The sequence below is a fragment of the Lithobates pipiens genome, unplaced genomic scaffold (assembly GCF_037356315.1).
Source record: "Lithobates pipiens isolate NorthernLeopardFrog02 unplaced genomic scaffold, aLitPip1_a1.2 Scaffold_16, whole genome shotgun sequence".
NCBI lineage: Eukaryota > Metazoa > Chordata > Amphibia > Anura > Ranidae > Lithobates > Lithobates pipiens.
This window is the reverse complement of record NW_027507748.1, coordinates 191,380,280-191,397,169: the sequence shown is the minus strand read 5'-3', so window position 1 is coordinate 191,397,169 and position 16,890 is coordinate 191,380,280. Positions and strand designations below refer to the sequence as shown.

The window sequence follows — 16,890 nt, the reverse complement described above, 5'->3', positions numbered from 1 at the left end:
CATGTACCTCTCTGAGGTTGCCTCAACTTGGTCTTCTTTGCATTCCATCTCTAGCATCTCTTCCTCTGTGTATTCCAGCTTCACTTTCTCCACCTCTAGTTCTCGCTCCACTGCTTCTAGCTGAGCTGTTGTTCGAGCTAATAACACTGACACAGCATCCTAAACAATGTGGCAAATTCAAACAGTTAACTTAGCAAAAATATTTCTATAATCGTATTTCTATATAAGCGCATGTAAAAATGTAACCTGAACTTACTTTAGACTGACCTTGTACTGATCTCAAATCAAACCAATAAAACCATAAAGTATATCAAAGCACAAGAAAAAAAATTAAATAAACTGCATCTTACCAGTGCTTAGATCGACAGCAGAAATAGTTTGCTGTTTATAGGGCAGTTTCTTACCTTTCAACTTTTTACTATAGTAACCAAGGTATAATAAAGGAAAACTGTGCTTTGTGTATTTGTTCTGCTAAAAAAAAAAAAAACTCTTCTAACTGTGATGAAAGGTTTGTGCTTTTGTCAGGGTTGCCATTATTCATAGCATAGCACAGATCTAGCCCCTGTACAGGCATACTCCACTTTTAAGTACACAATGGGGTTTATTTACTAAAGCTGGAAAGTGCAAAACCAGGCTCACTTCTGCATAGAAACCAATGAGCTTCTAACCCCAGCTTGTTCAATTAAGCTTTGGTAATAAAACCTGGAAGCTCATTGGTTTCTATGCATAAGTGAGCCTGATTTTGCACTTTCCAGCTTTATTAAATAAACCCCATTGTGTACTTAAAAGTGGGGTATGCCTGTATTCCTCTGGAGTAATGTGTTTCTCTGTTGTGAAACTGCTGTAGAATGTCAGCACTGTACAGGCTCCATAAAGGCTGAATAAGAAACCTAAAGCAGTCACAACATCTAATTATTGGTAAGCTGCAATATTCAATTTATGTTCTTGGCTTTAGATGCACATTATGGTTTAAACAAATCTCTGATCTCACTGCTGTACTTAAAACTGAATTTAATTTGTTCTCTCTTGCTTCTGGGACACTAAGATTTCCTAAGATTGAAGAGTGCAGTCTGCACCTCTGCTTAGAAACCAATCAGCTTCTGTTTTTTTTGTCAAAGATTAATTGAAAAAGCTGAAGTTATAAGCTGATTGGCTACTATGCACTTTTACACCAGATTTTGCACTCTCCAGTTTTAGTCAATCAAATTCAAATTTAATCAAACAATAACTGAGAGCCTATAGGCGTTCTATAGTGAGCTTTGACCTGGATATTACAATCTTGTCTCTGATGCCACAGATTATAAATAACTGAGTAAAGAGTTCTTCAGTACATGAGATGAAAAAATGTTTAGGTATGGGCATGAGTGAAAAAGAATATGATACTCCAGACAAAGTAGCTTCGCAGGGACAACAATTGGGTGTGGGAAATTGCATGCTGCCATTACACACTTTCACACCATGGCAGGTCTTTCTTTGCTCCTAAAACAAAGGTCTTATTGGTGTTATATATAGGTGTCCTTTTATGAAGCAGTGAAATCTATTCATTCTCCGGCATTCACAGAGGAGATCTTTCTCCTCTGTGCCAAACGCTTCTAACACTGGAGAACGGAGGGGGCAGAGAAGTAGTGAAGCGCAGTACTATAGTGGAAAATCTGGCCGGAACAGGTTAATAGGTGCACTAGGCTCTCAAATGGTTAGATAATAAATATAGTGTCGTTCGTCCTAAAAGGTGCTATATAAGAACATAAAAGCCAATATGTGTTTGAAAAAAAGTGAGGAGCCCTCACAGCTGTACCGTAATAATATTTTGAGTAAAACTCATGTGAATGTTCAGAAAATTTCAATAGTTTAAAACATAATTCCCAATGCGATTTTATAAGGTTAGCAAAGTTGCAGTGCTAAATATAAAGAAGATCCGTGCAGGTAACTACTACATCATATAGTGATTTAAATAATATATATAAAAAACAGTCGACAAGCTATATAGTGATTCCCAATGCGATTTGTTCAAACTGATAAAAGTCGCATAAAAGTGCCAGTGCCAGACAGAAAATAGATCTGTGAAAATATCTATTACATCCAAATATGAAAATATAATGTACAAAAAACAGTCACTAACTAAATAAAACAATGGTGCAAATAATGGTTGACTTGTGACTGAAGAAATCGCATAAAGTGACAAATACCAAAAGAATGGGGGGGGGGGGGGGGGGGAGTGAATATGTGCAAGTGTCCTATGTGGTAAAGAGTAGTATCAGCTAAATACTATCATCGAACATCACAGAATATTAAATCCAAAGCAGAAAAATAGAAAAAACACATAGAATTAATCTTGGTGTTAGGGGAAAGGAAAGAACCTTCTAAAAGATATATTATAATCCGAACAAGAGAAGGGGGTGTGCACAATGTTTTAAACTTAGTAAATACAAAAAATTGAGCAATAATCTTTGTTAAAAATGTTCATTCAACTTGTGCGACACCCGATAGCGATTATCTCGAAAATCGCATATAATGAAGCAATCGCATACAGTGCTGGTGCTTAAAATATTTGTGCACTACAAAATAACAGCTTAAGCGGTGGTGGTAATAGTGATGGTGAATGTATCCCACGTGGTCCTGTGTGATCGAAATATGGGTGTCCCCTTACCTTACGGCTGTAAGGTAACAGCGTATGATGTATATGTCCTCAGGGTTCCTGATGATCGTTATCCCTCGAGGTCCTGTCCCTATGTCTCCAGGTCGTGGCGTCTCCTGCCGTCTCCTGCCTATTTTGCCGTACTGGACTCTTTATGTGGTCGCACAGCAGTACTTCAGCGTGGGGGGGGGGGGGGGGGGGGGTTACCTCGGCGGTGGGTGTTTATGTAAGGGGTTAAACACATAAGGAAGGGAGCCCCATAGTGTCACGGTCACGTGACGAACACGCGTCGGGACGCTACCGGAAGTGACGCAATCGAGCTCGAGGCTCGTTTATACCTCATATAAGAAACCTATCTGTTTGTGAGTATTCAATCTGTTTTAACGAATAAACTTCAATATTGTTGGAAAAACTATTACACTATGGGGCTCCCTTCCTTATGTGTTTAACCCCTTACATAAACACCCACCGCCGAGGTAACCCCCCCCCCCCACGCTGAAGTACTGCTGAGCGACCACATAAAGAGTCCAGTACGGCAAAATAGGCAGGAGACGGCAGGAGACGCCACGACCTGGAGACATAGGGACAGGACCTCGAGGGATAACGATCATCAGGAACCCTGAGGACATATACATCATACGCTGTTACCTTACAGCCGTAAGGTAAGGGGACACCCATATTTCGATCACACAGGACCACGTGGGATACATTCACCATCACTATTACCACCACCGCTTAAGCTGTTATTTTGTAGTGGACAAATATTTAAAGCACCAGCACTGTATGCGATTGCTTCATTATATGCGATTTTCGAGATAATCGCTATCGGGTGTCGCACAAGTTGAATGGACATTTTTAACAAAGATTATTGCTCAATTTTTTGTATTTACTAAGTTTAAAACCTTGTGCACACCCCCTTCTCTTGTTCGGATTATAATATATCTTTTAGAAGGTTCTTTCCTTTCCCCTAACACCAAGATTAATTCTATGTGTTTTTTCTATTTTTCTGCTTTGGATTTAATATTCTGTGATGTTCGATGATAGTATTTAGCTGATACTACTCTTTACCACATAGGACACTTGCACATATTCACCCCCCCCCCCCCCCCCATTCTTTTGGCATTTGTCACTTTATGCGATTTCTTCAGTCACAAGTCAACCATTATTTGCACCATTGTTTTATTTAGTTAGTGACTGTTTTTTGTACATTATATTTTCATATTTGGATGTAATAGATATTTTCACAGATCTATTTTCTGTCTGGCACTGGCACTTTTATGCGACTTTTATCAGTTTGAACAAATCGCATTGGGAATCACTATATAGCTTGTCGACTGTTTTTTATATATATTATTTAAATCACTATATGATGTAGTAGTTACCTGCACGGATCTTCTTTATATTCAGCACTGCCACTTTATGCAACTTTGCTAACCTTATAAAATCGCATTGGGAATTATGTTTTAAACTATTGAAATTTTCTGAACATTCACATTAGTTTTACTCAAAATATTATTACGGTACAGCTGTGAGGGCTCCTCACTTTTTTTTTTTTCAAACACATATTGGCTTTTATGTTCTTATATAGCACCTTTTAGGACGAACGACACTATATTTATTATCTAACCATTTGAGAGCCTAGTGCACCTATTAACCTGTTCCGGCCAGATTTTCCACTATAGTACTGCGCATCACTACTTCTCTGCCCCCTTTTTTCTTTTATTGGGGTTCTAGTACCCCATTCCAGTGTGTGCAGCGGTACAACAATCATACTTCTTCCTGATCAGGCGCAGGAATAATTCCCTTTACATTTAACACTGGAGAACGGCCCCTAATACTGGAATCTCGTGAGACTTTACGAGATTACAGTATTAGAAATTCACCGATACACAGAGATGTCAATTTATTAAGCAGTGATAAATTATCACAGCTCAATACACTGACACACGGTGTGATTAATGTTAGTGAAATAAAGAGTCCCCCTACATAATATATACATGTATACACACACAGACATTATACATACATGTATATACACACACATTATATATATATACATATACACATTAAATATATATATATATATATATGTATACACATAAATATGACAGGGGGACATGGTTACAGTGTTGGGGGGTCTGAACGAGGCATAAGGAAGTTAATCATCTTCCTCTTTCCTCCTCAGATCCCCCCAGATTCTCTCTTCACTCCCCGGTTCTCCACCTCTGAGCTGGTGAATCGGGGAGTGTGAATTCTGACACAGATCACCAGTGAAGCGCTGAGATCGCAGCTTCATAAAGTGACCGTTACTGTGTCATTCAATGAGGATTCTCAGTGTGCGGAGATAATCGGCAGGAGAATAAGTTCAAACACTTCTCCCCTGATTATCTCTGGTTTATAAACTGTTTATGGGCTGTGATCAGCAGCGATCCTCTGGATCTCCACTGATCACTGCTTCATAAACGGACACCATAATGGGTTCTCAGGTACCATTTACTGTGATGAACCATCACAGTGGAAGATGCAGCTCTCAGAGAAGTTACGGTACTCACTGTTTTTGTTTGGTTAGTGATTTCAGACGTTCGAGTATAACCACGGCCATAACCACTAGTTTTCTGAGGCTCTGCGCTACTGTAGATCTCGACAGGATACCACTGAAGATGCATCTCTTTCGCACCTTCATAGCCAGCCAAACTGATCTGAGAAATTCCCTGTGATGATAAAAAATTCTGTTACTGCTTGAACCCTTTAGAAAGATTATATCGATAACCTAACCCCAGACTAATACACATCAAAAAAATGACATTAAGATGATTGTAAACCTCAAACATGATATATGACCAAAGCGTATCCTTCTATACTGTGTACTTGTCTCCATTAAAAGCACTGTCACTTTTGTCTGCTGCTTTATTCCTCTGCTATCAGCTTGAATCACTTCTGATAAGATTTCCTGAAGCCAAGAGAAAAACACCTCCAGCTGATTGACAGCCTCAGCTCTGTTCCTTTGATCTGTGTGAAGGGGGTGTGAATCTTCCCTCCAATCAACTCTCAAAGCTCTCCTCACTGAGCTCTGCAGAGTGTAACTTCAGCTCTCCGCCCCCTTTTTTTCTGAACTCTCAGACAAGCTTATAAATGCAGCACTTTGAACAGATGTAGTAGGGAAGAGATAGATAGATACATACAACTTATGCAGGAAGATTTTTTTCATCTCTGTGTATCACCCGAGGATAGTCTCTTCACTGGTTATATGTAAGGGTTTACAACCACTTTAAAGAGTAACTGAAATTTAAAGTATAAATATTTAAATTGTTTACTATGGTAGAGCCAGGTAAACACCCTCCTACTTTAAAGTGCTGAAGAGGAGAGGTATAGGTATATAGTATAGAAAACAGGGAAGACATTTAGAATACCTTGGGGTTGATTTACTAAAGGCAAATCCACTGTGCAATCGCTGTATATCTGAGGGGGACATGCAAGGAAAATAAAAAACACGATTTCTGCTTGCACATGGTTTCAATGATAGAAATCAGCAGAGCTTCCCATCATTTCAGATCTTCCCCTCAGACTTGCAGTGGACAGTATATTTGCCTTTAGTAAATCAACCTCCCTATCTCTTATTTTTTTAAATATTAAAAGTCACCTCATAGGTGACATCAAAAAATAAAAACCTTCAGCTATTCTCACCCATACATTATCAAAATTCAACTCTATATGAATATACGTATATCTAGCATCTGTATTTGTCCCCTCTTTAAACAAATATTCTTATAATTAAAGCACTGCGTAAGCTGTTGGCTCTATATAAATCGTGCAAAATAATAATAATAAGAAGAAGAAGAAGAAGATCCAGACAGCCACACATCCTGAGAATCACCTTTATTCTTAAATATAATAAAACAGCAAAATGACCATTAAGCAGAGGGAGCTGGGCAAAGGGCTACTATGATTAAGTGCTGGTAAAGCATGAAACAAGTTAGCCCCCTTGCCCAGCTCCCTCTGCTTGGTGCTCATGTTGCTATTTTATCATATTTAAGAATAAAGTTGATTTCTAAGATGTGTGGCATTCCAGATCTTCCTTTAATGTTACCAGTGGAGAGCTGAGCCAGCACTCCTATTCTGGACTGGCATCCATGGTGTTACTTTGCATGCACCAGTGTCTTTGCACTAATCAAATATACTGGTTCAACTGAAGATTTTGCCTTAAAGTGTTTGTAACCTTAAAAAAACCTCACCGCCAGCCCCTCTCTTTTATCCAGCCATAACACACTGTGTAAGTGTTTGTTGAAAAATATGTCTTTAACCACTACAATACAGGGCACTTTCACCCCCTTCCTTCCCAGCCCAATTTTCAGCTTTCAGCGCTCTAGCGCTTTCAGTGACAATTGCGCGGTCATGCTACACTGTACCCAAATGAAATTGTTATCATTTTGTTCGCACAAATAGAGCTTTATTTTGGTGTTATTTATTCACGACTCAGTTTTTTTTTTTTTTGCGATATAAGCGCAAAAATAGCGGAAATTTGGAAAAAAAACAATATTTTCTTTTTTCTATTTGAAAAGAAATCCAATAAAATCAAATTTTGTCATAAATTTAAGCCAAAATGTATTCTGCTACATGTTTTTGGTAAAAAAAATTCCGTTAAGTGTATAATAATTGGTTTGTGTGATCACGGACATATGTACGCAAATGATCATGTACATATGTGTGCAGGTGATCACGTACATATGTGTGCAGATAATCATTGGGACATGTGATTTTAGTGGGACATATGTGGGGGACATGTTTTTATTATTAGGGACATGTGTTTTTATTATTTGGGGACATGTATGTTTTGGGGACATGTGTGTTTTGGGGACATATGTGGGGACTGTGTTTGTACTGTGTGGTGTGTTGTGTGTTTACACTACACTGATGATCAGTGAGTAAAAAGCTGTAAAAAGCAGCCCATACTCACTGATCATCAGCCGGCTGCAGCGTTCTGCTCTCCTCTCCTCAGCGGTGACTTCCGTGTGAGGAGAGGAGAGCCGATTGCCTAGCAACCGGCTGTTTGTTTACATCACATGACGGCCGTGATTGGACACGGCCGTCATGTGATCAGGAGGGCCAATCACAGAGCCCTCCTGCCGATCTGCGATGTGCCGTGTCCGGGTGACACGAGCACATCGGGATCGCGCCGCTGCGCGGGCGCGCGCGCGCGCAATCCCGCTACTCCTGAATGACGTTCCTGAACGTCCTATCAGGAGTAGACGGCTCCCACCCGGCCGTATATATGCATCGGCCGGGTGGGAAGTGGTTAAATACCTTTTTTTCTGATCTCTTCTGGCCAGTGACTCCCGGGCGCTCTCCTACTCCAATCTATGGGCTACAGCGGGAGGGACCGGGATCTCCTTATGATGCCAGCCGGGGAGGTCATGTGACTGATGTGCTGGCTGCTCAGCCCCTCCCACTGTAGCCCTTAGATGGAGGAGGAGAGTAGCTGGGAGTCATGTGACCGACCTAAAGAGATCTGAAAAAAGATATTTAGAAGCTTAGTTTTCAACAAACACAGTGTGTTATGGCTGGATAACAGAGAGGGGCTGGCAGTGATTTTTTTTAGTTTACATGACTACCAATAGCAAAGTAAACACACACACACATAGGAGCTGGCAGGCAGGGAGGGAGTGGGAGAGAGGAGAGCAGTAGATAATGGAGGCAAGTAAACTGATTATGATAATTAGGGCTCAGCAGCCATGATTACCATGGTCACCACACCAAGGGGCACACAGGAACAGGCAGGATTAGGTTGTTTTTTTTACAGCTTACATAGTGACAGGTTAGACAGCACAAGCACTGTGCTGCTTAACCTGCTATAAGGGAACAGGATCTCTCTCTTTTTTTTTTTTTTTTTAGGGTTACAATCACTTTAAATTTCTTCCATACCCTTACACCTAATCTTTCACTTTCTGCCTCCCATTTCCTTTTTGTTTAGTTTCTTGCTCACATTAACTCAGGGATACGAAATTAATCTTTAATTAAATCCAGACATTTTACTTATTTCAAATTCTATAAATCTACTATTGACCTCCATTAGGTTTTTAGTTATTCACTTGTTTACCATTTTTAAAAGTATTCCACCTCCTGAGGAAACAGACATTACTTAGACGTGATTATTAATTGACAGTAATGCTATGTTATACCTTTTCATACAAAATTGAAATAATTATACTAAAACAAAAAAACATAGAAGACCTTAGTTATCAAAGTGTCTAAGGGAAGAACAGTTTGTATGTTGTCACAGAGGAATATCACGTATAATTTTTTGGTTTACCCTACGGGTATGAATGTATTTTAAAGGCAGTGGTCACTTACCAGTAGCTCCTCCTGCTTGTCAGGTTGCACAGAACATATGTACAGCTGTAAGGAGCTCAGATTCAGTTCACTGGCTTGCATGGGAATTTGGAAAATTTCATTAAACATCAGTGGCATCTGAAACTCCAGAGCTTTTGAACAGTAAGTGCTTGGTGTAGTGGATTCAAGGGAGGGCAGGTAGACCCTAATGTGACTGAAAAATATGTAGAAAAGTACATTGTTAAATACATATAATATTATGATACAGTATATTGTTATTATTACAATACAGAATTAATCACTATAAGACCAGGCCTATTCTGACAATTCTCACATATATGTAAGAATCAGCATTTTTTTTTTGCTTGAAAATTACCTAGAACCCCCAAACATTTTATATATATATATATATATATATATATATATATATATTTTAGCAGAGGCCCTGGAAAATAAAATGGTGGGTTTTGCAATTTTTTATGCCACGTGATATTTGTGCAGTGATTTTTCAAACGCAATTTTTTGGGAGAAAATATACTTTAATGAATATTAGTGCATACAAACATAATATAATGCCCGATTTTTGGTAAAATATAAAAAAGACGATGTTGCGCAGAGTAAATAGATGCCAAACATGTCAAGCTTTAAAACTGCACACACCTGTGGAACAGCGACAAAATACGGTACATAAAATTATCCATAGGCGACTTTTTAAACGCCTTTACATGTTACCACTTTAGATTTATACAGGAGGTCTTGTGCTAGAATTATTGCTCTCAATCTCACATTCGCAACGATACCTCATATGTGGTGACTGTTTATGTATGCATGTGGGACCGATGCGCGCATTTGCCTTTACAACGAGCATGAGGGGACAGGGGCACTTTAAATTTTTGTTCTTTTATTCCATTATTTATTTAATTTCATTTTTTTTATATTTTTACAATGTCTCTTTTTTGTCAACTATATTAATATCACAAGGGATGAACTATATCCCTTTGTAATAGCATAGCCATAGGCAGTGACAAGTACTCTATCCTTCTGGGTCTATTAGACCCCAGATCTCTGTCCTTAAAATCATCAGATTAACCCGTCCAACCATCATATTGACTAAGATCAGTTTGACCTGATACTTTCCCAAGCCAAAAAATACTCCTCGTTCCACTTTCTTAGACCATAGAGAGATGATCAGGGACATTTCAGTCCTTGGTCATCTCTATGGTCAGCTGGTAGAAGCCCCATCGGAGAGCCTGGGAAGGCAGGGCAGGAGGAGGACCCCCTACGGCTGCCTGTAAAAGTGACACAGTTACTAATTAGCCCCTAGGATAGATTTTACAAAAAATAACTTTGCTACCTGAAAAAAAAAAGAGTCTAGGATGATGCCTGTAGCTGCAGGCATCATCTTGGTATATCCACTTCAACCTTGGAACGTACCGGCAGGTCGCTGGAGCTAAAGTCATTAATGTAGCACCAACAGCTACAATACAAGCTTAGCTTGCAATAATAATAGCTTACAATCTACAATCTGATACAAAAGGTAATAACTGAGGGAATGAGTTGATTGAGAACATTACATTTTTTTTTTTTGGGAAGAGGCGTATAGGCTTTCATGAAGAGATGAGTTTTCAGGGGTTGTCTAAAGGTGAACGGAGTAGGGGATAACCAAATAAATTAGGATAGGGAGTTCCCGAGGATAGAAGAGGCCCCTGAAGGGGAAAATGGGAGGAGGTGTAGAAAGTGAAAGAAATCAGAAGGTCTTGGGGGGGAGGGGGGGTGAAGAGGTCAGCTTGGGTGATATTTTGGTACTTAATTGGTGATGTAACTTGAGGCAGAGTTGTGGACAAAAATTATGAAAACTCACATCTCTTAACATTAGAAAATAATGGCACCCATGTGCACTTGCAAAAGGCAGGAAATGTTTGTGCGGTACAGGAAAACATGCTATTTTGCATGTTACCTCACTGCACCTGGTGTGAAGAAGCCCTAAAATATAGTCTGTGTGGCAGAGTTCAGTGATCTTGGATTGTAACTCTCCTAATTCCCCCTTCTAGCACAAATCCCCCTTCCTAGCAGTACCCCCCAAATTACCCCTTCTAGTACAAATCCCCCACCAATTCCCCCCTCCTAGAACAACCCCCCACAAATTCCTTCTCCTAGCACAACCCCCCGCCCAAAAATCACCCCTCCTAGCACAAACCCCCTGCTCCCAAATCCCCACTCCTAGCACAAACCCTGCTCAAACCCCTCTGCCAGCACAACCCCCTCAAATCCTCCCATCTAGCACAAACCCCCTCCAGCACAAATCCCCCACCGATGTCCCCCTCCTAGCACAACCCCCTTCTAAGTCCTTCTCCTAGCACAAACCCCACCCCCTAACACAGCCTGCACAGCTCTTCCCTCTTCCTCCAGCTATGTGTACAGCTGTGAGAGCTATTGGCAGCAAAGCAGAGAGGTGTAGTGCCTCCCTCCTAGCACAAATCCCCCCCCCCCCCCAAACTCCTTCCTGCAGCTATGTGAAAAGCTATGTAAACTTTTGCCAGCAAAGCAGAAAGCTGTCGTGCCACCCGACACGTCCTTACCAACTGAGGACATCATCAGTTGGTAGGATGCCGGCGTGTGGCCAGCACAGCTTTCTACTTTGCTGGCAATAGTTCACGTAGTTTACATAGCAGAGTACATAGCTGCAGGAAGGAAGAGGAGGATAGAGACGTGGTCTGTGCTCTCTCTCCTCACAGAGTCGTAGTGCATGGGAGTTAACACAAAGTAGCACTCAGACTGGCATGTGGCTATGGCACCTCTGAGGACTTTTTTTGGCACCCCGGTTGAAAAGCTCTGCACTAGATGCATATGAAGTATTTTCACATTAGCTAGCCCAGGGAATATATAAGATCTAAGATTTCTGAAATTACACCCACAATGGCATCAAACCTACCAACTGTCAATAGTTCCCAACCCACTGTATTGTGAGATAAATATCACACGAGAAAAACTACTAGCAAAGTTCTGGAAAGAATAAATAAAGTATATATGTCAACTATGGAAGCAAATTTACACATTCATAAAATCTAGGAACCTATTCTTCTTTGTAAGAGTACATGTTTGTAAAAAAATCTTTATGCTTACATTTTGCATCCTTGCTTGAGAGTGAGCCCATTAAAATGTTTAAGTTGCAAAACATGTACAAAAAGACATTCACTTCCACAATCATATCTGAAATAAAAAAACATACTATAAATAAACACCAATATAGAAAAAACAGGATTAATAGATAATATATTCAGACAAACAGAATTATGATGGAGCAATAGTTTGACATATACTAAATGAACAATATGTGAAAATCATCATCACAGTGCTTAGTGTGTTCTTCCACTTTTGCATCCAATCTGGGATATCACCTACTTTATATCTGTTATGAAATACCATTCACATAACATAACCTAAAACAGATATTTAAACATTTCTGCTTACCATTTCATTTGAAAATCCTACGTACCTTTCCTCTTTTATGTAATGTTAAGCCCCATACACACTATCAGATTTTCTGCTGATTTTTGTCTTAAGATTTCCCAAAACCATGTAGTGCAAGGGCCTGCCAGATTGCATACACATTGAAACTCCTAAGGTTTGACCTCATATTATATGGGTTTTAGTAAATCTGAAGGAAAAAAATCAGCAGAAAATCTGATAGTGTGTATGGGGCTTTACAGTTATATTAAAGTCTCTGTTTTTGTTTTACTAAAATAAAAAAATAAGTTTCTACTCAACTATTCTGTGCAAGTATACTGTACATAGCAGCCCCTTTTCCCCCTCTTTCTTTGTCCCCTACCAGCATTGCCTGCTCCTACTCCTGAATGAGTGCCACCTAACCAAGCACATGCTAAAGGGGGCACTCATGGGGGTATGCTCCCAAGCCAGGTTGTGTACATCCATAAACACACACAGCGCAGCTCGGCCACACCCCCATGGCCACCTCACAGGATTTGAGCTAATGACTTCTGCTGCTTCCTGTGAGATTCCAGATGGTACTGTGTTGACAGATCTCATTATCAGCTGTAAACTCCCCTGCATCACACATCAGGTGACTGACAGCCTCAGATGTGCTCATTTTCCTATGAGACAGTGCAGAGGGAGTTGTCCATTATCCCCACTCAGGTCTCAGATTATACTCAGATTCCAGCTCCATGCTGTGCAGTTAGTGAATGATGTCAGAACCTTGCACCCTGCCTTCTGGCACTGAAAAATAGCAGCTGATCTGTGTACTTGGAAGGGCTTTAGAGGAGAGATGACTACAGATACTACTTTTGTAGGAGGATTTGTTTCATCTCAGTGTATCACCTGAGGGTTACTTTAGTGGGTATATGTTCAAGTTTACAAACACATTAATACACTTTCCCTCAGTGTGCCCCTATAATTGCAGAATCAGAATATCTTGCTGTCCTATGTACGAGGGGTGTTCAAAAAGAGTTTTAAAAAGTGCCAAAACTTTTTAAAGAACCCTCGAATAAACCTGTTCCAAAGAAACAACCAGAAAGCTAAGAAATATTTTGAAACAATTTTAGGCATGCTGTGTAAATTGGAACAGGTAGCAAACATACAGTGGTCGTTTTTCAAATTCGACTGCAAAAGCGTATTTAGAGTTTAAAGAAGAACATCATGTGCACTCCCACCATAGTCTAAGTTGTTAGCACTCTAATTTAAGTACCTCATTTAGACCCCTTTCACACCACACCACCCATTGCATCGGCGGTAAAACGTGCTATTTTTAGCGGCGTTTTACCGCTGGATTTGCGCCGCATTTCGGCCGCTAGCGGGGCGCTTTTACCCCCCGCTAGCGGCCGAGAAATGGTTGAAACCGCCGGCAATACGCCGCAACAGTGGCATTTTGCCGGCGGTATTACCGCGCTGTCCCATTTATTTCAATAGGGAGCAGCGGTGGAGGAGCAGTAAACACACCGCTCCTTCACTGCGCCAAAGAAGCTGCTGGCAGGACTTTTTTCTGATGTCCTGCCAGTGCACCGCTGCAGTGTGAAAGCCCTTGGGCTTTCACACTACACACAATGGTGCAGCTTCTTTAGGGCGGATTGCAGGCACTATTTCTAATGCTATAGCGCCTGCAAAACGCCCTGGTGTGAAAGCGGTTTTAATGATTTATTCCTAATGTGGTAAACCTTTCTAATAATCAGAGCCTGGTCCCGGAATCCTCCTCTGTCCAATGCTTTGGCAGTTGCAAATTATCTGGCTTCATCAATACCAATACCCTGCATTGGACCTGAGGGCACCAAGGGACAGCCCACTGCCAAAGTGCAGGGGAGTAGAGGCGAGCACCAGCTGTTGAGGGGAGTGAAGGCTCAAGAAAGGAAGTGAAAATGCTTTTGCAGCCCCCTAGTTCTAAACCAGCATTTAACTCTTGTAGTCTTAGGAAGCCCCACTGCCAGGGAGCATTGCCCTGAAGAAGGGCTTTGCTTTGACACTGGGTTCTTTGCACAGGGGCAGAAGAGGGAAAATCAACCTATTACTGGAGGAAGAGGATTTTCAGAAATCACAAACAGTATATAAACTGTGAGTAATAAGTGCAGATTTATTCCTATCTGCTTTTTTTTTAACATTTGCTAGTTTGCTACACCAATACGTTGTTGAAGTCCAGAGCTAGTAGGCTAGACTCGCTGTATGCATCTCAAGACTTCACTTTTAATGTTGTTTTTGGTTTACCTTAACCAGGCATGTCACTTACACTACTCCAACATGAACTTGGGGTTCCACTCTTTTTTCAGGCTCTTTACAGACAGAATCTTCAACATTCTCATTCCTGCAAAAATAAAAAATTCGTTCATTGCATTTTTACTTGGAATGTCAGGATAAAAAGGTGTCCTGTTTGCATTAGATTCTTTAAAGTAGACCTGAACTCAAAACGTGAAGATCTGATCAGTTTATACAGTGCCTCAAACAAAATTGTTCAGAAGGATGTTTTGAGAAATTGCTGATCCAGGGAATATCCAAATGCTTTCTAGAGAATGAGCTTCATAGGTGTTTTTTTCCATCTGCTGGATAAACTGTGGGTATACGATTTTGCTGTCACATTTTCTGGCTGAAATTTTGAATTTCAGCCAGGAGGAGGAGTGACATCACAGACACAGTAACCTGCTGTATACAGCTAAAGGAGGTCATTAACCTTGACCACTGAGCGATCGAGTTCCCTGGTTATTTTAGCTGTACCAATCCATCCTATTGATCAAGTTGTTGTGAGTTGGTGGTATATACTCCCTGGATAAAGTCCCTGGCTGGGTATTAACTGCAGGCTTATAACAGCTTGCGTTTCGGTAAGCACGCACTTTATGTGTTGGTGGTGCACGGATTCATGGTGGTGGTTTGAAGATAACACACAAGTTCACTGATGTTTTTCAAATTATGGACTATTATTTATTTATATATCAGTTTTACATTTTGGTGTGTTGCAATCAATTTGGATATACATACCGTATATACTCGAGTATAAGCCGAGATTTTCAGCCTCTTTTTTGAGGCTGAAAGTGCCCCCCTCGGCTTATACTCGAGTCACCGCTGTCTGACTGCCCGAACAGCGTGTCGAGCAGACAGACAGCGGCCATTCTACCTTTCAAAAGCCGCGCCTCCGCCTCCGCCTGTGATAGGCGGAACACTCAATTTCCCAGCAGTCAGTGTTCCGACCTATCACGGACATCGGCTCATCCTCGGATGAGCCGATGTCCGTGATAGGCGGAACACTGACTGCTGGGAAATTGAGTGTTCCGCCTATCACAGGCGGAGGCGCGGCTTTTGAACAGGGGAATGGCCGCCAGGGCGCCGACGAAGAGCGGCGATCCTGGCATGGGACGACACGGAGGCTCGGGACGGGACGACACGGAGGCTCGGGACGGGACGACACGGAGGCTCGGGACGGGACGACACGGAGGCTCGGGACGGGACGACACGGAGGCTCGGGACGGGACCGGACGGAGGCTCGGGACACAGGTAGGCTGGACACACAAGGCTGCACGGACACACACACACACACACACACACACACAGGGATGGATGGATGGACACACACACACACACAGGGATGGATGGATGGATGGACACACACACACACACAGGGATGGATGGATGGATGTACACACACACACACACACACACAGGGATGGATGGATGGATGGACGCACACACACACACACAGGGATGGATGGATGGACACACACACAGGGATGGATGGATGGACACACACACAGGGATGGATGGATGGACACACACACAGGGATGGACGGACACACAGGGATGGACGGACACAGAGGGATGGACGGACACACACAAGGATGGACAGGCATATCTCACCCTCGGCTTATACACGAGTCAATAGGTTTCCCAGTTTTTTGGGGGTAAATTGGGGGCCTCGGCTTATACTCGGGTCGGCCTATACTCGAGTATATACGGTATTTATAATTTTGTGTGAGGTTTGTTTATCACAATATCAATCTTTAGCACAGTTCCACTATAAGGACATGGATTACTGGAACCATGTCCCTTGGTCTGATGAGACCAAGATAAACTTATTTGGTTCAGATGGTGTCAAGCGTGTGCGGCGGCAACCAGGTGAGGAGTACAAAGACAAGTTTGTCTTGCCTAGAGTCAAGCATGGTGGTGGGAGTTTTTTATTCACAGTCCCTTCATTTTCAGGGGCTCAAATGTAATTGGACAAATGAATATAATCATAAATAAAATGCTTATTTTTAATATTTTGTTGAAAATCCTTTACTGGCAATGACTGCCTGAAGTCTGGAACCAATAGACATTACCAAAGACTGTGTTTCCTCCTTTCTGTTGTTTTGCCAGGCTATAACTGCAGCTGTCTTCAGTTGTTCTTTGTTTGTGGGTCTTTCTGCCTTTAGCAAGTGAAATGCGAGCTCAGTTGG

The 16,890-nt window shown here is 41.4% G+C and overlaps 1 protein-coding gene across 1 annotated transcript in view; it reads right to left on the bottom strand.

Moving 5' to 3' along the window:
- The window catches only part of WWC3 (WWC family member 3), a 274,579-nt gene that overhangs the window by 16,623 nt on the left and 241,066 nt on the right, over positions 1 to 16,890 (bottom strand). Inside the window, exons 13-17 of the mRNA XM_077480846.1 lie at positions 14,697 to 14,771; positions 12,086 to 12,172; positions 8,984 to 9,176; positions 5,188 to 5,346; positions 8 to 159 (exon numbers count right to left, since the gene is read on the bottom strand). Coding sequence (XP_077336972.1) covers positions 8 to 159; positions 5,188 to 5,346; positions 8,984 to 9,176; positions 12,086 to 12,172; positions 14,697 to 14,771 — 666 coding nt within the window. The remainder of the gene's footprint in view (positions 1 to 7; positions 160 to 5,187; positions 5,347 to 8,983; positions 9,177 to 12,085; positions 12,173 to 14,696; positions 14,772 to 16,890) is intronic.